We start from the raw sequence: 20,194 nt of genomic DNA on the forward strand, positions 1-20,194 counted from the left end.
AAATAAGCATTTTTTAAATCTCGTGTACATTTCACTGGGTATTTCAAAGTTTTATTTTGGAGAAGAGACCACTAGCACGTCTGGAGAGCGATTTCTTAACTGCACTCTGGCAACCCAGAACAACTTGTCCAATCACAGACATACAAACGCCAGACGAAATCGTTGTATAAGGAAGCGGGAATTTCATAGGAAATAAAACACAATGATTAGCTAATCCTACCCAGCAAATCTGGCAGTTACACCGCAGAAAAAGTTACGCATTTAATATTAGTAGTAAAGAGTCGATTCAGGTTAACGTACAGCATGAGGGCTGACGTGGAGAAGATAGTTTCCTTGTCCAACGATGAGAACATCAACGAACTGGAGAATTATTTGTCTTCACTGACAGATGAAAAGGTTTGACTATTAGCCTACGTAGCTACTTAGTTATCTAAGAGCTACACCTTCCATAGCTGCACACACCCATGCAGACAGTATGATCACGGTTAACCACGGTCTCTGATGGCTCTCCTAGTTGACTACGATGGTGACTACCAGCGCGCTGAAAGGAAAAGACATTGCAGCAGTGATCAAAGGCATTTTCAAAGGTGACGCATGACAGCTTACTAAGGTCTTAGCTTACTAGCTTGCATATTGTCTGTTCGCTAGTACACTTAGGATGTTTGAGTATGTATGCGTGTGTGTTTTGTGTCAGGTTCGCCGACAGCTGCTGCTCAAGGTGCTACCCGCAGGCTGCTTATCTACCAACACTGCATCCCCCTGTGTGAGTCGGGAGACCTTCAGACGGAGGTCGCAGCTGACATCATCGGACTGCTCATGTTGGAGGTAAAATATATTGATCGTTGCACTTTAGGAGGACATAAAAGACTAGCGTCATTGGGTGTTATGAGCGCCTTCTACGTGCACCAAGGGTTGTAACGGATCTACTGAGGTGGCTCTCATATTCTAGCAGGTTCTGTCACATGTTTAAATAAATCTCCGTACGTTCTTTGCTTCAATGTGAAATAGCTGCCTCAACCTTTACTCCTGGTTTCTCTCTCTCTCTCTCTCTCTCTCTCTCTCTCTCTGTGTCTGTGTCTGTCTCTCTCCCCCCCCCCTCTCTCTCTCTCTGTCTGTGTGTGTGTCTCTGTCTCTCTCTGTCTCTCTTTGTCTCTATGTGCAGACCCACAGCCTTCCTGGACCTTCTCTGGTTGACCTGGCATCGCTGTTTGTGGATGCCATCAAGGCAGGCAAGATGGGCAGTGGCAAATCCCTAGAGCTGTTCCCCACCGTGCTTACAGCTCTGGCTGCCACCGACACCGTGTCCTACGGCAAAGGTAGCTACGTGGATTAATCAGGCTCCCGAGGAATAGATTGCCTGCGTACCATCAAAGGAATATCCCCAGTCAGCATGGGTTTACCACGGGTGTTTACATAGTCGTACTTTGCTTTGCTCCTGTCCTTCGACATAAACAGGAGAGCTGAATGGTGAAGAGTACAAGAAGCAGCTCATCAATAGTCTCTGCTCAAGCAGGTAAGCCCCCTCACGAGAGCAGAGTTACTGGAAAGCTCAGATCAAGCCTTCTTGTGTTGGCAAGTGACATTTTTGAAACGTGTTTGTCTGCAGTCTATAGTAAGTACAACATTTTTCCTGAAAGATGTTGTGTGTGTGTATATATATATATATGGTGTATGAAATTTCCTACAGTATATGTTTAACATGTTTCCTACAGTTAGTAAACACGGTGGAACATGTTCCCTACAGTCAGTAGGATAGTTGATTTCACATGTATCCTCCAGCCTCTGGTACGACATGATACAAGGTGTTTTTGCTGTGTTGCTCTCAGATGGGACCCTCAATGTGTGATCCACCTAACCACCATGTTCAGGTAAATAGCATGATAAAACCGTCGCCATGGATACAAACACACATGCCCCCCTACTACCAAGTGTCCCCTTTCACTGAGTCTGATGGTTTTTTAGACCTGAATTTGAATAGAAGGATTTGACGTTTGTTTCCCGTCAGCTCTTCTCACCAGTTAGGGTTGAATGTCGAGCTTGACGTTGATCTCCGAGGAGCTGCCTTAAAATTAAGCAATAAGCCCCAAGAGGCCGTGGTTTACGCTGATTTTAGAACAGGTAAGGGGAGGGGAGAAAACCCCCTTACCTGTTAAAAAATCTGCGTAAACCACGGACTCGCGGGGCTTATTGCTTTCCTAAAACTGTTACTACAAATATTTGATATGGTTTCATCAATAAAAACAATTAGAAACAAAATAGTTTAATAATAAACTGTCATTCTTCCGCTACTACAAAGTATAGTTCCTACATAAATCGTTGCCACGCAACAGCCAGATGGACATCTTTGCCGTCTTTTTTTGAAATATTCGATGCGCAGTAATATGGAATGTTAAAGACTGTTATGAGGACAACCTGTGAGGTTACGCTGGATTTTACAACGGCATGGAACGCGATATAGCCAATCACAATCAAGGATGGGAACAACCAGTTTTAAAAGAAGACGTTTTTACACTCCAGGTGAACCATATGAAGATGGGTAATAGGAGACCTCTTAAACCACCCCTCTGTCTGTCTACCCCGTATACAGGGATGTTCCGCTGGCTCCCGAGGAACTCCACTTCCTAGTGGAGAAGGTGCTGAGGATGTTCCTCAAGCTGGACCTGCAGGAGATCCCCCCTCTGGTCTACCAACTCCTGCTGCTGGCAGGCAAGGTGTGTTTTTGCGAGTGTGTGTGTGATTCATGTAGCACAGGGAGCCTCTGTGCCTAAATGACCCAGTGTGGGTGTTTGTCTTCCAGGGCTGTCAGAAGACGGTCATGGAGGGAATCATCAGCTACTTTAAAGAGCAAGATCTTTGTCAGAAAGAGGAGCAGAAAGAAGGAGAGTGAGTGTTCCAAATCGTGGACGGCCAACTCTGTCACGCTGTCCACCTCACCCTGTTTTGTCTTCATTTATCGTGCTCCACATCCGTGAGTCCCAGACCTCCCTCCGCACTCTCCTCCAGGGGCATGGAGGTGGAGGTTCAGTCCATCCCTCAGGACCAGCTGAGGCACGTGGAGGGCACCGTCATCCTCCACATCGTGTTTGCCATGCGGCTGGACCATGAGCTGGGCAGAGAGTTCCTCAAAAGCCTTAAGGTCTCCGATGCTGCATCTTACAAACACCGCTCTGATGACCACGGGGCCTGTCACGCACGTTCTCTTACGCACTCACGCGCTCCCTCGCAAAGCAGTCTGGGTCATGCGCACTCACGTGCTCCCTCGCAAAGCAGTCTGGGTCATGCGCACTCACACGCTCCCTCACAAAGCAGTCTGGGTCATACGCACTCACACGCTCCCTCACAAACCAGTCTGGGTCATACGCACTCACACGCTCCGTCACAAACCAGTCTGGGTCATACACACTCACACGCTCCCTCATAAACCAGTCTGGGTCATGCGCACTCACACGCTCCCTCACAAACCAGCCTGGGTCATACGCACTCACACGCTCCGTCACAAACCAGTCTGGGTCATACACACTCACACGCTCCCTCACAGCACTTTGTCACTGCCTGCCGGTCGTCGTTTCACTTCTGACATAACCGTGACGGGTTCCGACGTTTTGTATTGCGGTTTTGCAGACGCATCACGGGGAACTGTGTCCTTTCAGCATCGCTCTGCTGCTGTCCGTGGCTCGCATCCAGCGCTACGAGGAGCAGGTGGGACGAGGCCCCTCCCTTCTGGGGGTCTGACGTTTCGAGCATTCTGACCCGCCGGCTGGCTGTTCTCCTCCTCGTCTTATCTCTGTCAATCTTTTCGTCATCCCATCATCCCGCCCGCCCAGGTGTTTGACCTCCTGAAGGGTGCCATCACCAGGGGCTTCAGAGATGCGCAGCTCCTCCAGGGCTCCAGGTTCCTCCAGGACCTGCTGCCTCCGCGCAGCAGTGTCGCAGCCATGATCCTGGACACGGTCAACAACAGGTTTGTGCTGTCAGCACGAACCCCTATCAGGGTTTTTAAGACGTGTTTTTAGACAATGTTTCACCTCATATTTTGACCCTGCCTGCCTAGTGTGTTTGGCTGGGACCATGTGATCCAGGGACTGGTTCAGTTGGGGTTCATCCTGATGGATGCTTTTGGCCCCAAAGCCGGCCCATTCGGGAAGACCTCGGAGGGGGTCCCGACCACTGCCAAGACCCCCTCCCAACTGTCCTGTCGGCTGGGGGGGCAGGTCCTCCTGGAGGGCTTCAAGGTAGACTCCCTTGGATCACCAAGTGATCCAATCACACAAATGATCGTTGTATTCTTAATTCGGCGTTATTACTCATCGATAACAAATTGTGCCACTGTCTTCCCACGCACAGATACATGAACCAATCAGAGGCGAGATACTGGAGCAAGTCCTGAACCGATTGGTTACGAAAACAGCCTCTCCTGTCACTCATTTCATAGGTGCGGATGAACAGTCTGATGAAAAGTCTGACGAACAGTCTTGGAAAGCAACTTCCTGTCTGCTCTTGTGTTGTGTCTGTGTCGTCTGACATCACTTCCTCTCTGTCCGGCACCTTCAGACCTGCTCTCCGACATGGTGGTCTCTGCTCCCATGATCCTCCTGGAGTCCTCCTCGAAGGTGACCGAGACGTTTGACCACCTGTCCTACCTGCCTCTGGCCACGGTGCAAGGCCTGCTCAAGGCTGTCCAGGTAACACACACACACACACACACACCCTCTCCGGGACACTCTTTATTGATCTGGGTCTTGTTTGTTTTCTGGTCCGTGATCTCCAGCCCCTGCTGAAGGTCAGCATGTCCATGAAGGATGCTCTGATCCTGGTTCTCCGCAAGGCCATGTTCTCCAGGTAGTGCCGACACTTCACCTTCTGCACCTTCTCATTCACCGTACCGGAGACCAACTGGCATGCTGTTATGGCAAGAACTTACCTCTCTCCTCTTACCTCTCCTGTCTCCTTCCTCGTCTCCTCCTTCCTCCACCCTGCTCTTCTTCCTCTCCTCCAGCCAGTTGGATGGGAGGAGGTCAGCTGTGACAGGCTTCCTGTTGCTACTAAAGAACTTCCGGGTTTTGGGTAGTCTGGCCCCCAGCCAGTCCAGTCAGGCATTCTCCTGTAGCCAGGTAGAGAGTGAGTGTGTGTGTGTGTGTGTGTGTGTATGAGGCTTAGGGTGGACGGGTGTGTGTTGGTCAGGTGACCTGTGGTTCCTGACTCCTCCCACCGTCTGACCCCTGTGTCCCTGACTCCTGTGTCCCTGACCCCTGTGTCCCTGACCCCTGTGTCCCTGACCCCTGTGTCCCTGTGTCCCTGACCCCTGTGTCCCTGACCCCTGTGTCCCTGACCCCTGTGTCCCTGACCCCTGTGTCTCTGACCCCTGTGTCCCTGACCCCTGTGTCCCTGACCCCTGTGTCTCTGACCCCTGTGTCTCTGAACCCTGACCCCTGCCCAGGTCCAGGTGGACGTCCACTCCCGATACAACGCTGCCTCCAACGAAGCCTTCTGCCTGGAGATTCTCAGCAGCCTGCGACGCTGTCTGGGCCAGCAGGCTGACATTCGACTCATGCTCTACCAGGTCACACACACACACAACCACACCCACCCCCACACACACACACACACACCCCCACACACACACACACACGTGTGTGCACAGCTACCCAGACAGTGGAAGCTCTTCTGTCATTCTAGGGTTTCCATGACGTCCTTCGACGCAACTCCCAGCTGACCAGCTCCATCATGCAGGCCCTCCTCTCACAGGTGTGTGTTTGAAAAGACAATGCACGCTAGCTTCGTCCAAATCATTCCCTCAACATTGTATTAACTGTATTCCTTATGCTACGGAGAGTGTTAAGTAGTGTGCGCGTGTGTGTGTGTGTGTAGCTGAGGAGGTACTACGAGCCCGAACAGGACCTCCTGCCTCCTGTGAAGCTGGAGCCGTGCATCACCGCTCAGGGAGACCAGGTCTACCTTCTGGAGCCTCTGGTGAGGCCTCCCCTTCCTGTGTGTGTGTGTGTGCGCGCCCAGCAGCAGTGTGACTGTCCCGCTCCCCCCCCCCCCCCCCCAGGCCCACCTGCTCTGCTGCACGGCCCACTGCCTGCTCTGGCAGCAGAGCGCCCGCCACTCCGCCCCCTACGACGAAGAGGACGACGAAGAGGACGGCGGCTTTCAGTCCGAGCTGCAGAACATTCTGGAGAGCGTGACCCGACGCATGATCAAGAGTGAGCTGGAGGACTTTGAGCTGGTGAGATGTGCTCTTAGATGAGGTCGAACTTATAAACCCACTCGAATGCACCTCAAAAGGATCGATTATAAAAAGGTCCCATACAAGTACTCAAATGCAGTAGTAACACATGGAATGGAGTGAAATGAGAACAGGGTTAGTGCGTGTCATCTCGCCTCTCTTTGAAGATGACGTGTCTTGCTCCCCCCAGGACAAGTCAGCAGAGTTCTCGCTGGCTTCCAGCGTGGGGATGAAGAACAGCATATACGCCACGCTGGTGATGGGCGTGTATGAGGTGCTGCTAGAGTACAATTTTATCAAGGCCAACTACAGGTAACACACACACCCACACACACACACGGTGAGGGGGAGGTTGCAGTCAACAGTAAACTGGTTCAAAAGCTGTGGAAGTATTTGAATTCCTCATAGTGGATTCAAATGAAGCCTTCAACGTGTGTGTGTGTGTGTGTGCAGTAAGAGCTGTTTCGAGGAGCTACTGGAGCTGTTTAAGCGGTACCTCAAGCTGACTGAGATCCTGAAGGAGAAGTCTGGGAAGAGCCGGAGCTCTCGAAGCCCTCGCAGTCTGCTCTCCATGACCTTCATCTCCACCCTCCTCACGGCACTCCTCAGGTGTGTGTGGGGGTCTGTCCTCGTGTGTGTGTGTGTGTGTGTGTGTGTGGGGGGGGGAGGTGGACGCTTCCAGTTCCCATCATGTGATTGGTCTTTGGAATTGACCTTGGTGTGTGTGTGTGTGTGAGACGGGACCATCTTTTACACAGCCTGTTCAAGGGGGGAATGTCGTTCTTCACGCCGCATGGCAGTTCTGTTTTAAAGCTACGATGCACGGAACGGGGGTGTTAAAGTTAAGCGTTAAAATGTTAAAAATAGCCCTGTTTTGTGTGTGTGTGTGTGTACAGAGACAGCTCTCAGAGCCGAGAGGAGGCTCTCTCAGTGCTGCGTTCTAGTGGCGAGTTCCTGCGCTACGCCGTGAGCGCGGCCCTGCAGAAGACCCAGCAGCTGGAGGAGACGGGCCACGCGGACGGGCCGGACGGCCAGAGCGCCGACAAGACCTTCCGCTTCCTCTGCGACACCGCCAGGTGAGGGGGGGCGGGGGCAGAGGGGAGGGGGCGGAGTCCAACGTGCCCTCTGTGTGACGTCACGTCTCTCGGTGATATCACAGAGGCTGGCGTTCTCTGGGTTCGGGATGTGAAAGGATTCGATCTGCCGTCACATCGTTTGTTATGAGTGCATCGTCATCACATGATGATAACACGTCCTCATTAATCATGTCTATGACTCCCCCCCCCCCCACCACCATTAAAGGATATACGAGTCATTTACATTTTGCTTACATAAAGATGGTTTGATACACAAGTTGAAAAAAGACTAAACCAGTAAGATCATGTGTTGCCCCGCCCGGCCCTGCCGCCCCAGCGTGCTGATGTGGCGCTACACGAACGTCCCCGGGGCGGTGGAGGAGGAGGCGGGGAGGAGAGAGCGTCGCCCCAGCGTGTCTCTGCTCTGTCTGGAGGGCCTGCTACACTGCTTCAACACCTGCCTGCAGCGCTGCCCACACCGGCTGATCCTGCTGCTGTCTGCCATGGGTTAGACACACACACACACACGGTGGCAAGCTCGCTCACTTACTCGCACATGCGAACAAACACAAGCGGTGAAACGAATCCAGCCATGACTGCGTGTGCTCGTCACACTTCCTCTTTCCCCCCTCCCCCCCTCCCGGTGTTTCAGGCCAGGAGGAAGACGGGGCAGAGAACGGCACCGTCACCGAAAAAACCTTCTTCTACATCCGACAGTTCCAGGTCAGCCCGGTTGCAGAGCCTCCTGTCACACACACACACACACGCCGCCACAGCTTTTTGACCTGCTTGTGTGTCCTCCCACCCGCAGAGGGCGCTGTTGACCCAGCTGAGCGGAGGGGAGGACGACTTCAACAGCAAGGAGGCCCAGCTTCTAGTCAGCATCCTCAGCGTGCTGTCTCGCCAGCTGGAGCCCTCCTCTCCACAGGCAGGAGAACCCCGTATTCTCTTCATAGGGGCCCGGGGAACCCTGTTCTCCTCATACACGCCTTAGGAACCCTGTATTATATAACTTCATAGGGGCCAGGGGAATCGGTAGTCTGCTCGTAGTTGACTTGTTCTTCTCTCTCCCAGTTTGTTCAGATGCTAACCTGGGCGGTTAAGGTCTGCAAGGAGACCAGCTTTGGTGAGTAGATGAGAGGAGCCGTCAGTGTCTCGTATGGCCCTACCGTGTTTACGTGTCTGGGTCTCTCCAATCTTCCGGTTCTTCCTGTGTCCCCTCCCTCCCTCTGTCCAGAGGACGTGGGGTTCAGCCGGGGCCTGCTGTCTCTGCTCTTCAGCCTGCACGTGCTCCACAAGAGCCCAGTCAGCCTGCTGTGGGAGCTCTGCCAGGACCTGCACAGTCAGCTGGGAGACATCGACCAGGTGCTGACCACCTAGCTGACCCCCCCCCCACACATACACACACACTCAGAGACATCGACCAGGTGCTGAACACCTAGCTGACCCCCCCACACACACACACACACACACCCACCCACCCACTCAGAGACAGCAGGCCGTGCTGATGTCGTGTCTGTCTGTGCGTGCAGGACGTGGAGGTGGAGAAACAGTGTCACTTCTCCCTGGTCAACATGAAGACCGCCAGCTCCACCACAGTGAGTGGAGCGCTCTGCCATCTGGGCCGTCCAGGTCAGGCCGTCCAGGTCAGGCCGTCCGGGTCAGGCCGTCCGGGTCAGGCCGTCCGGGTCAGGCCGTCCGGGTCAGGCCGTCCGGGTCAGGCCGTCCATGTCAGGCCGTCCGGGTCAGGCCGTCCGGGTCAGGCCGTCCGGGTCAGGCCGTCCAGGTCAGGCCGTCCAGGTCAGGCCGTCCAGGTCAGGCCGTCCAGGTCAGGCCGTCCAGGCCGTCCAGGTCAGGCCGTCCAGGTCAGGCCGTCCAGGTCAGGCCGTCCAGGTCAGGCCGTCCAGGTCAGGCCGTCCAGGTCAGGCCGTCCAGGTCAGGCCGTCCAGGTCAGGCCGTCCCAGGCCTGTCCTCATGCCTGTGTGTGTGTGTGTGTGTCCAGCTGCTGGTGCTAGCCCAGATGGGGGCGGTTCTGGACGAGGTGGACTGGCTTATCTCCAAGAAGAAGGTTCAGCTGGGCACGGACAAGCTCAGCTCGGGTAGGGAGTTACAGACGCCATCCCGTTATTCTGTGTTCATGTTTCCTGCTTGTGTGTGAGTGTTTGTGGTATATTTCCTGTGTGTGTGTGTAGTATATTTTCTGCTTGTGTGTGTAGTATATTTTCTTTGTGTGTGTGGTATATTTATCTGTGTGTGTGTGTAGTATATTTTCTGCTTGTGTGTGCAGTATATTTTCTGTGTGTGTGTGTGTGTGGTATATTTTCTGCTTGTGTGTGTGTGTGTGTGTGTGGTATATTGATGTGTGTGTGTATACATGTGCGTGCAGCAGGGCCCAGCCAGGCCGTGGGGCAGCAGGACCCAGTGGAGAAGGCGGTGACCATGCAGCTGGGCACCCTCCTGACGGCCCTGAACGAGCTGGTCCAGACAGCCCTGCCCGCCGGACCGTGCACCGACACTCTGCTGAGGGAGCTGAGCCGGGCCTACGGCCTGCTCACCGGCCTCGTCAAATACGTACGCCTCTTCCGGCACCGCAGATATATACGTCTGGTGTCGCACCAAACCTGCTGTCTCTCCTGCCGGGGAGGGGGGTGGGGTAATGGTGTCTCTCTCGTTTTCACGTCTCTCCCGGTGTTGCTTCCTCTCCTCAGTATGTGCAGCTGTGCTCCACCCCGCACGGCCTGCTGCCGGCACGCATGGAGAAACTGGTCAAACTGTCGGGCTCCCACCTGACCCCTCAGTGCTACTCCTTCATCACCTACGTACAGGTATGGTCCAACGGGCCCCCCCCCGTCGTCGTGTGTGTCATTTGACCCAAGAGGGCCCCCGTCTCTGGTTGGTTCAGCTGCCGGCGCCCTGACCCCCTCGTGTGCTCCCCAGCAGAGTGGAGAGCTGAGTGAGGGAGACGACGCCAAGAAGAGGAGGAAGGAGAAGGAGGGCTCCACAGCGGCCGCTTCTGTGAGGACACAAGTGAACGCACGCACGCACGCACCGACGGAGCAAACGTTTTATTGACATCCACAAAAATAATGTGACAGCCGACTTGTGTCTTGGTTGAAGCCTGGGTTGAATCCCCCCTCCCCCCTGTTCTTCGAACCCTCAGGCCAAGCTTCTGCGAGAAACCAAGGCCATTCCGAACCTGATCTTCAGCATCGAGCAGTATGAGAAGTACCTCATCACCCTCTCCAAGAAGTCTAAGGTACTCTCTGTGTGTGTGTGCGTGTGTGTGTGTGTGTGTGAGGACCATGCCTCGGAGGAGGGATCAGGTTGAAACATCTTCACCGACAGACAGAACAAGATGACTCGAGAAAAAGAAATAACTCAATACTTGGGACGTCATTTGTACACCTCAAACTTGGCAACACATTCAACAACAACCAAATCGAATGCAAAGGCATTATTTGCATGAAGAAAACAAAAAAGTATTTCTGGAATTGTTCTTCTGTTTAATAACTCCCCTACCAGGGATATACACTGATATCTCAGTCTCTAGCCTCTCTCTTTGACGTTAATGGCTTGTGTGTGTGTGTGTGTGTGTGTGTCCTCCAGGTGAACCTGATGCAGTACATGAAACTGAGCACGTCTAGAGACTTCCGCATCAACGCCGCCACTCTGGAGACGGCCCTGCAGGAGCAGGATCACAGCCAGCAGGTAGGAGTCTCCCTGTCTCCCAGTCTCCCTGTCACCCAGTCTCCCAGTCTCCCTGTCTCCCAGTCTCCCTGTCTCCCAGTCTCCCAGTCTCCCTGTCTCCCAGTCTCCCTGTCTCCCAGTCTCCCAGTCTCCCTGTCACCCTGTCTCCCTGTCACCCTGTCACCCAGTCTCCCTGTCTCCCAGTCACCCTGTCTCCCAGTCTCCCAGTCTCCCAGTCTCCCAGTCTCCCTGTCTCCCAGTCTCCCAGTCTCCCTGCCACCCAGTCTCCCAGTCTCCCAGCCACCCTGTCTCCCAGTCTCCCAGTCTCCCAGCCACCCTGTCTCCCTGTCTCCCTGTCACCCAGTCTCCCAGTCACCCTGTCTCCCAGTCTCCCAGTCACCCTGTCTCCCAGTCTCCCAGTCTCCCAGCCACCCTGTCTCCCTGTCTCCCTGCCACCCTGTCACCCAGTCTCCCTGTCTCCCAGTCTCCCAGCCACCCTGTCTCCCTGTCTCCCTGCCACCCTGTCTCCCTGCCACCCTGTCTCCCTGCCACCCTGCCACCCTGTCTCCCTGTCTCCCTGTCTCCCAGTCACCCTGTCTCCCTGTCACCCTGTCTCCCTGTCTCCCAGTCACCCTGTCTCCCTGTCTCCCAGTCTCCCAGTCTCCCAGTCTCCCTGTCTCCCTGCCACCCAGTCTCCCAGTCACTCTGTCTCCCTGCCACCCTGTCTCCCAGTCTCCCAGTCTCCCTGTCACCCTGCCACCCAGTCTCCCTGTCTCCCTGCCACCCAGTCTCCCTGTCTCCCAGTCTCCCTGCCACCCTGTCACCCTGCCACCCAGTCACTCTGTCTCCCTGCCACCCTGGCCTCAGAGCCCCTAACCAACCAACCAACCAACCAGCGGAGAACCAACAAGAATAAATTCTCGTCTTCTGTGTGTGTGTGTGTGTGTTCCATCCTGTCCTTCAGTCAACAGTGTCGGAGGAGCCTGAGGAGAGCCAGGAGCCGCAGAAGAAGAGAAGGAAGAAGTGATGGAAGTGCGCTCGGCCGTGGAGGACCGCAGTTTCCCACACTGCACCGCTCCACAGGAAGCACACTGCACCCCTCCACAGGAAGCACACTGCACCCCTCCACAGGAAGCACACTGCACCCCTCCACAGGAAGCACACTGCACCCCTCCACAGGAAGCACACTGCACCCCTCCACAGGAAGCACACTGCACCCCTCCACAGGACGCAGACTGTCACGTTGTTTTGTCCAAAGAGCCTTTAGTGATTTCCAGTATCTGATAGATATCCAAAGCTTCACCTAGAGGAGAAGATGCGTGTCATGTGCACGTTGTAAAGAGAAAGAAAGATTTGGTCAATTAAATATGTTGAATGGTTTCAGTAAAATTGTGTATACATTTGTTGTGTTGAAAACCAGACCTTTTTGGTTCAATGATACATTTATATGTGTTTTTTAGCTGCTTACTACTCGCTGTTACATTGCAGATAATTACATTTGTAAATACAATAAATCAAATCCAATTTTTTATGCAACCCTCAATGGAAGAGTGTCTGTGTGCGTTACTTTGTGTATGTTAGCTTGAGGGAGTTTCTGTGTGTGTGTCAGTGTGTGTCAGTGTGTGTGAGTTGGTCTCACCCTGGGGCAGGCCGTATCTGCGCTCCAGGCCTGTGGGGTTTGAGGGCGTCACACAGTCCATGGTCACCTCCTTCCTCAGACACTGGTCCACGTCCACCGCGCTGAAGAACGCCACGGACTGCGGCAAGTCCTGCATGCCCAGAGCATGGGCAAACATGCACCTGCAGCGCAACACGCAGCGCAACATACACACGCTTTTAGGTTTGGTGTGTGGTGGGGTTAGTACTGACTGTGGATAGTACTGACTGTGGTTGGTACTGACTGTGTGGTTGGTACTGACTGTGTGGATAGTACTGACTGTGGTTGGTACTGACTGTGTGGTTGGTACTGACTGTGGTTAGTACTGACAGTGGTTGGTACTAACCGTGTGGTTAGTACTGACCATGGGGTTGGTACTGACCATGGGGTTGGTACTGACTGGTTGGTACTGACTGTGGTTGGTACTGACTGTGGTTGGTACTGACTAGTTGGTACTGAGCATGTGGCTAGTACTGACCATAGGGTTGATACTGACCATGGGGCTGGTACTGACTGTATGATTGGTACTGACCGTGTGGTTAGTACTGACCGTGTGAGCAGGTTGGTGATCTGCAGTGCCAGAGCAGCCTGGTAGCGGTCCTGGCTGCTCACCAGGTAGCGGACCTCGTCGTGGATGCTGATGCAGAAGCGCCCGTCGATGTGGTGCTCCTCCATCAGCCAGCGCATGGCCACCAGCATCAGGTGGAGGTAGTCCACCGCTGAGCTCTGCACCACCCAGTTCACCCTGCTGGTGATGAACTGACACACACACACACTGTCAGTCTAGATTCTCAATACAAGCATCCATGTGTGTGTGTGTGTGTGGGGGGGGCCTCTCTGCCCACCTCGTCCCTGACCGCCTGGGGCTCCAGAGCCCGGCTGATCCGGCACCCCAGGACGGGTGTGGCCGGCTGTGGGGAGTGGGCGATGCTCTCCAGCTTGTTGAACATCTCCGACTCGGTGCCTCCGGCCCACACGCGCTGGCCCACCATGTCCCACTTCCTCCTCCGGGAGCTGCGGAGAGAGCCGGCGTTAGCGCGAGCGTGGGGAAAACGGGACGGGGCCCAGTGGGAGCGAGAGGGCCCAACGCTCAAAATCAGGCGCAGGGTGGGGCGGCATGTGAGTCAGGTGGCAGAGCGGTTAGGGAATCGGGCTAGTAGTCTGAAGGTCGCCAGTTTGATTCCCGGCAGAGTCAAGTGAATTTGTGTCCTTGGGGCAAGGCACTTCACCCTCCTTACCTCGGGGGGGGAATGTCCCTGTACTTACTGTAAGTCGCTCTGGATAAGAGTGTCTGCTAAATGACTGAATGTGTCCCTGGGGGAGGATGTTTGCATTGCCCTCACCTCTGGGCGGCCAGCCGGCTGATCCTCCGCAGCTCCTGCAGGGACACGCTCCCGTCCTCCTCCCTCTCCACCTCGGCGCCCAGCTCCGTCACCAGCCACTCCCCCTCCTCCGACAGGCGGTAGCGCCGGACGCCCTTGGTCAGGGCGTACATCTGCCGCGCCTTGCTGGCGGCCTCCTCCTGGCTGAGCCGGTGGTTGAACTGCGTGAGCAGGCGCTCGGCGAACGGCTGCCCGGCGCCGTAGATGCGTCCGTAGTTGAAGACCTTGGCGTGCTCGCGGCTGATGCCCACGGCGTCGGCCGTGCGGCTGTGGAGGTCGGTGCCCTGGCTCTTCTTCCCCTGCAGCGTCATCCAGCCGAACGCCGTGCAGCCTGTGGGGGGGGGGGGGGACACGCGCACACACACGGGGTCACGAGAGTTCAGATTTTGGGGCCGTTTCCTGCCGACGTCAACATGGCCCTCCAGGGGGGCGGGGCTGCGACTGACCGTGCATGCCCCCGAAGTGAGCCTCCCCCAGCACGGCGGCGATCCACAGCTCCTGGGAGTCCACGTCCGCTCCCACCAGGTGGTACCCAGGGGGCACCTGGACCAGGGCCTTCAGCTCACTGCCCACTCGGTCCTTCTGCAACAGACACACACACACACACACACACACACCTTCATGAGAGGCCCAACAGAACCTCGGCTGGTCTCCTGGACCACAGCAGAACCTCGGCTGGTCTCCTGGACCACAGCAGAACCTCCGCTGGTCTCCTACCCGGGCGTTACTGGCGGTCAGCCACGTCGGTTCCACGGCCCTCCTCGTCACCGTTCCCGCGGTGACGACCTGGGGTAAGATGGCCCCGTACTGCGCCTCCTCGTCGTAGTCCTTGTGCCTGACAGAGAGACGGGGTCGTGAGGACTGAGGCGCTCCACCTAGCACGGCTTGATCCAGACACGGGAGGTGGGTCAGAAGTACAGACCTGCTGACTGTCCGGGGCAGCTCTCCCTTTCTCAGCCAAACCACCCTCTGGGAGCTGGCACAGCAGACGCAGCCCAGACACAAAGTAGAGGCCCAGGAGAAACACAGTGAAAACAGTGGTGTCGTGATGTGGTCACATACTAACAATCTGTCTCATGCCTTGGGTCTGTCTCTCGATTGGATTTGATCCAGAGACAGACAGCAGAGAGGAAGCGTGTCGGGGTATGACGCGATGAGCCGTCCGATCCTTTGAACCCTGCCTTCGGGTCACATGAACCAAAAGGTTCATAACGAACCATCGTTGTGTTTACCCAATTTTACCCAATACAAAAACAAATACAAATACTTTTCTTTGAACCATCGCAATGTGAAGGGTCTAATACAGCCCAACGGTTAAAAGAAAATACAAAAACAAAATTTGTTTTTGTATGCGGTAAAGTTGCCGCAATACAACGGTGGGTCACAATGACTGATGGGTCAGAATGACCCGAAGAGAACACAAGGGTTAGATACCGTCTGGTTCCTGTCTGCGAACCGGCAAGGTTCGAGAGCGACTGTACCTGATGCGCTTGTGGGCGTTCCTCCAGAACGAGATCATCCTGTTGATCTCCAGAGCGCGCGTGGCGTTGGTGCCGCCCCGCCCCGCCCTCAGGGTGCCCTCCTCCATCTTGGACAGGAAGTCTTTGGAGAAGGGGCTGCCCACGTTGTTGTCGTTCCCGTCCTGAAACACACAACGCCTCTCCTCTGTTATCCTCTCCCAGCACCGGCGGAGCGTCGACCGTGGTGTTAGTCAGCACATCGCTTCACTTCCTGTACCTTGTGAGGCAACTTGAAGAACCAGCAGCCTGGGATGTCGACGTCGTTGTGGGGACCGTTTCCGTGGTGGTACGGGCAGTGACTCTCTCCCGGTGTGTGCGAGTTCGGATCTTGGCGTCCCTGAAGAAAGGAGCCAACCAGGACATTGTGTATATACAGCTTTGGAAAGAGAGTCGAGAGACCGCCGGACCTTTTTCTTTCATTCCAAAAGAAAGTTGAGAAGGACCATTTTGAGGGTGGAACAGAGAGGTCCAAATTTGCAGCGGCCTCACAAATTTGACCCCTTCTGTTCCTCACTCAAAATGACAACATGGCCGACGTGAACTGACCTTTCTTTTCGTGGCGCTCGTCTCCCTCTCCGCCCCGTTCTCTTCGTCTGGCCGGCTCTCTAGGCGGCTCAGCTCCTCCACCTGCAGGGGAGGAGTGACATAGGAACTGCGTCGACTGACCGTCTGGGCGTCTGCGCTACGCCTGACTGTCTCTCACCGTCTGCCAAACGGCAGTGTCCGTCAACATGAGGTCGTCTGAGGGGCTGCTGTCCTGATAGTCAGGCTGCTCCGTCCTCCTCTGGTCACAGTGCTCCCTGTACACACTCTCGATGGCCCTGTGGGGTCACACACACACACACACACACTGCTGGGTCACTGTCCCTGCACGATGAAGATGTAACGTCCGTTTTCCGGTCGTATGCGCAAGCAAACGACGCGAAACCCCTCACCGGTGTGGGCAGACGGGCCCTGTGCTGCCCTCCGGTGGCTCGAGGTTGTCCCTGCGCCCCGGGACCAGGTAGCCCCAGCCGTGCTGCTCGGCGTGGTGCAGGGGGTAGCCGTCCCACGTCAGGCCCATCAGCTTGGGAGTCACCCTCATCTGGAGGCTCAGGAGGCCGGCGCCCGGAGACCAGCTCTCCTCCTCGCTCAGCCGCGCGCACAGCTTACGGTACCACCTGACCACAAAGCGGAGGCATGGAGTGGAAGCGAAAAGGACAGACAAAGGTCAAACAACTGGGAATACAGGTGTGGTGGGGGGGGGGATAAAGGGAGAGACCGAGAGGGAGAGAAAAGAGGTTTGAGAGTACGACTGAGGTGGAGGAAGGTTGATCCCTCACCCTGGATGCCCAGGCAGGTGCTGTCTCCTCTTGGGCAGCCTGCTCACGGTGTCCTTCAGCCTCTCCAGAGCCTCTCTGCCTGCGGGGGGCCCCAGGAGATCTTCCTCCGGCCCTGGGTCTGTCGGCACAACAACACCGCCGGTGAACTGCCTGGTGGGGTTAAGCTGTCCACACAGCTATTTACAACACCACGATCCATACGGGTTCCTGTCGACCGGCCTCCAGCTTAGTGTTTCGGGAGTGTCGTGTCGTGGGGTGTTTCTGCAGTGTTTCTGGTCGGGGGTCCTGGTCCTACCCTCCTCCCAGTCGGTCAGCGGGGTTCTGGGTGCTGCCTCGATCTCAGACCGCCTCTTCTTGCTCAATGTCACCTTCTTCTGCTTGAACTCCTGGGTGTCCCACTCCAGGTCCCACAACCAGGGGTCCTGCTGGTACCTGGAGAACAGACGCCGTCCGTCAGGGCACCGTGACGCACACACACACACACACAGTCATGCAGAGGACGCGACAGACGGCCTCACACACACACACACACACACACAGACCTGTCATCCTGCAGAAGCTGACAGGCATCGTCGGCCAGCCTCATCAGGGACTTCTTCATCTCTCTCTGCAGCTCCTCGTACGTGTCCTGGGAGTCCTCCAGATAGCGCCCCCAGTTTTGATTGACAGGCAGGTAGCTCACGCCCATCTCCAGCATGCCCGCAAACGTCACAGGGTGGGGGCACCTTGAAGGGGGGGGGGGAGTCACACAGTGACTGGCTGAACCAGCGGCATACTGATTTGTTTGCTTGGCCAAGTCTGAATGGCAATACAAATCGTACTCGTCATAAATGTGGCTGTTGAACCCAGGACTTGGTCACTGACCTCTCCATAAACAATGGAAGTTGCTCTGAGAAGACTTGGTGAGTGGCCTCCACATCCAGAGCGCAGTACCGCATCAGCTCCTGCGGGGGGCAGCACAGCACATCAGCGTGGTAGAGAAGATAAGACGGTCAGTCTCAGGGAACTTCCATGAGAGGACCCGCGGCAACAAACACCGTCATGTGCTTCCTGTGTCACATGGTCTCTGGCTGTGCTCGACGTCACCACAACACCACTGACCTGGAAGTTGCTTCTGACGTCGGCCATGCTGCCCTTGACAAAGATCTCCCTCGCCTCCTTCTGGAGCGGGGCCCCGCCCACATAAAGGGCATGCACGTCCGCCAGGTTATTGATGCTACTGATGTTCACCCAGTCCCACGAGCCAATCTACACAACAACAACGACAAAAACAGTAAACTGGGTGTTCGCAGATCAGAGAAAATAGATCGGCCAGGACGATCTTGGACGTAGCATTGTTTAGCAGAGGCCCAGTTCGATTTTTTTGAAACTGTTTACCCACCATGGGACCGTCCTTGCTCCGGCCAACTTTCTTAATGTGCTCTTTGACCTCCTGGAGGCCCCGCTTCTTGCCCTTCTTGCTGGCCATCCAAAGCATCCGCTGAAAGCCCGTCAGGCCAGAGATAGCCATGTGGAGACTCATGGTATCCAGAAAACGAGTCTTAGAACCCTGGGAACCCGAGAGAAGCCCTCACGGGTTACATTCTAGAATGAGACAGGCGCCGTTTGCCGACAAATAATCGAGCCAGTCTGAACTTGCCTCAATGACACACAAATGCTCCCTTTCATTCTCATGTCTAAAGATGTGTCAAGCTCAAGTGTCGCCGTCTACCAGACCCAGTCTGACCTTCAGCAGGTACTGCTCCTTGATGTGTGCCCGGTCAAAGCTGACGTTGTGACCGACGACCAGCCTCTCCTTCCACTGCCCGCCCCGGGGGCGCACGCTGTTGGCTGGGGTCTCCAGGGGGATGAGGTCACTGGGGGTCAGCTGGCTGGACCACGAGTACCTCTCCTCTACCAGACGCTTACTGCACCACGAGTACCTGGGAGAACACACAGACACACACACTTCAGTCACGACTGAACTGACTTTTGTTTCCAGTGTAACCTATTACTGCTCAGGTGGTAGACTACTGTAACATTGCACGTTGAGAAGTCTCTCGAGTGTTTACCCCCAGACACATAACCACCCCCACACACACACACACACACACAACCACCCCCCCCCCCCACACACACACACACACACAACCACCCCCCCCCACACACACACACACACACACACACACAGGGACGCTCTCACCAGGCCGTGGGTGAAACTGCGACGGCCAATGTTGGGCAGCTCCCCTCTGCCATGCACACCTCCACATCAAACACCAGGCCAGGTTCCTCAGGAAAGTCCACCCTCTGGGCCTCCCCACCTGGCCCGTAGCGTGTCCAGCCCAGCTGCCAGGCCCAGCTGTGGGGCATGGGAGGCAGTTCCCCCTGCTGGAGCAGGCTGGCAGCCTCCAGGTAGGGAAGGCTCTGCTTCTGGGCCAGCACGCGGAAGTGTCCGTCGATGTCCTCTCCATACATGTGAGGGAGGCTCAGCTCCACGTCGGGCAGCAGCGACGTCTCCTTCCCCCACAGCTGATGTCGCTGGAGGTGCCTGATGCTCTTCTGCACCTCCTCCTCCCCATACTTCTGCTGGGCCCCGCGGAAGATCTGCTCCTGCAGGTTCCGGGACAGCATCTGGATGTTGAGGGGGTTGAGGCGGGTTTCCGTGGAGCCCTGGCCCTTGAGGGCGCTGGGAGCGCTGGAGTAGGAGCAGAGGAGACCCAGCCATGGGCCTGGAGGAACGGGGCAGGCAGGGCTCCACAAGGGGCGGGGAATCAGACGCAGCATTGGATCTGCTCACCTGTGTCTTCCCTTTGGTTTGGTCAGAAGAGGCATAATGCAAACTGAAAGGGAAAAAGCAAAGCTGCGTGTTACAATTTTACACACCCCAGCGTCTTCTTTATTCTTTCTTTCTTAGTAACATTCTATCGTACGTAATCTATGTTTCCAGCATGTTAGCTAACTTGCTAACCAGCCATCTATCTATTCAAAATAAAAAGATTAAACGCATTGTCAAGGCACAATAAAGTTGGTTCAAAATCTGTTCAACATACCTGACAAACAGCGAGATGCATTGCAGAGATTAATGAAGAGGAGATAGCAAATTATAACAAAAGTGCATGTGATTATAAAGGACTCCACCAAGCTTCTGTCGCTACAATGTGACACATGTAAACAACGCTTTACCGGATATCCCAACATGCGTTAGTCGCCAGCGACACCCAGCGTTAAGGATGACCTACGATGAGTGCTACGACTAAATGCAATAAGCTTTCTTGTGATTTTGCTACTAAAAGCTTCAATTATAGAAACGTGTCACTTTGCTATAAATTTATGTTCAGGTTT

At 55.2% G+C, this 20,194-nt stretch overlaps 2 protein-coding genes across 4 annotated transcripts; one reads left to right on the forward strand and one right to left on the reverse strand.

Annotated features, from left to right (window-relative positions):
- The first annotated feature begins 65 nt into the window (after positions 1 to 65).
- On the forward strand, positions 66 to 12,527 carry fanci (FA complementation group I). 3 transcript variants are annotated; one of them, XM_084672281.1, is made up of 36 exons: positions 66 to 396; positions 515 to 587; positions 695 to 825; positions 1,163 to 1,316; positions 1,456 to 1,513; positions 1,827 to 1,868; positions 2,588 to 2,711; positions 2,798 to 2,883; positions 3,004 to 3,136; positions 3,622 to 3,699; positions 3,825 to 3,961; positions 4,052 to 4,232; positions 4,345 to 4,432; positions 4,552 to 4,682; positions 4,769 to 4,839; positions 4,997 to 5,111; positions 5,438 to 5,560; positions 5,677 to 5,745; positions 5,869 to 5,970; positions 6,053 to 6,229; positions 6,420 to 6,541; positions 6,683 to 6,838; positions 7,126 to 7,305; positions 7,643 to 7,812; positions 7,958 to 8,028; positions 8,117 to 8,233; positions 8,380 to 8,431; positions 8,543 to 8,670; positions 8,838 to 8,903; positions 9,308 to 9,404; positions 9,695 to 9,876; positions 10,014 to 10,130; positions 10,243 to 10,320; positions 10,466 to 10,561; positions 10,912 to 11,013; positions 11,957 to 12,527. In XM_084672281.1, the coding sequence occupies exons 1-36, from the start codon at positions 304 to 306 to the stop codon at positions 12,017 to 12,019; spliced, it is 3,963 nt and encodes a 1,320-aa protein (XP_084528407.1). In that variant the 5' UTR covers positions 66 to 303; the 3' UTR covers positions 12,020 to 12,527. The 3 variants fall into 3 exon arrangements, with proteins under 3 accessions (XP_084528407.1, XP_084528405.1, XP_084528406.1); XM_084672279.1 differs by having other exon boundaries at positions 67 to 396; positions 9,692 to 9,876; XM_084672280.1 differs by having other exon boundaries at positions 67 to 396; positions 9,692 to 9,876; positions 10,246 to 10,320.
- On the reverse strand, positions 11,606 to 20,028 carry polg (polymerase (DNA directed), gamma). Its single transcript, XM_084672282.1, has 22 exons — positions 19,903 to 20,028; positions 19,056 to 19,692; positions 18,600 to 18,795; positions 18,255 to 18,422; positions 17,975 to 18,121; positions 17,738 to 17,817; positions 17,416 to 17,598; positions 17,169 to 17,305; positions 16,874 to 16,991; positions 16,487 to 16,711; positions 16,255 to 16,372; positions 16,098 to 16,178; positions 15,769 to 15,888; positions 15,513 to 15,673; positions 14,954 to 15,007; positions 14,749 to 14,866; positions 14,478 to 14,613; positions 13,993 to 14,362; positions 13,495 to 13,663; positions 13,200 to 13,408; positions 12,632 to 12,792; positions 11,606 to 12,295 (listed from the first exon to the last, which is right to left on the reverse strand). The coding sequence occupies exons 2-22, from the start codon at positions 19,634 to 19,636 to the stop codon at positions 12,231 to 12,233; spliced, it is 3,597 nt and encodes a 1,198-aa protein (XP_084528408.1). The 5' UTR covers positions 19,637 to 19,692; positions 19,903 to 20,028; the 3' UTR covers positions 11,606 to 12,230.
- Between the last annotated feature and the right edge of the window lie 166 nt (positions 20,029 to 20,194).

Source organism: Hypomesus nipponensis, chromosome 14 (assembly GCF_054491055.1).
Source record: "Hypomesus nipponensis isolate SF chromosome 14, ASM5449105v1, whole genome shotgun sequence".
NCBI lineage: Eukaryota > Metazoa > Chordata > Actinopteri > Osmeriformes > Osmeridae > Hypomesus > Hypomesus nipponensis.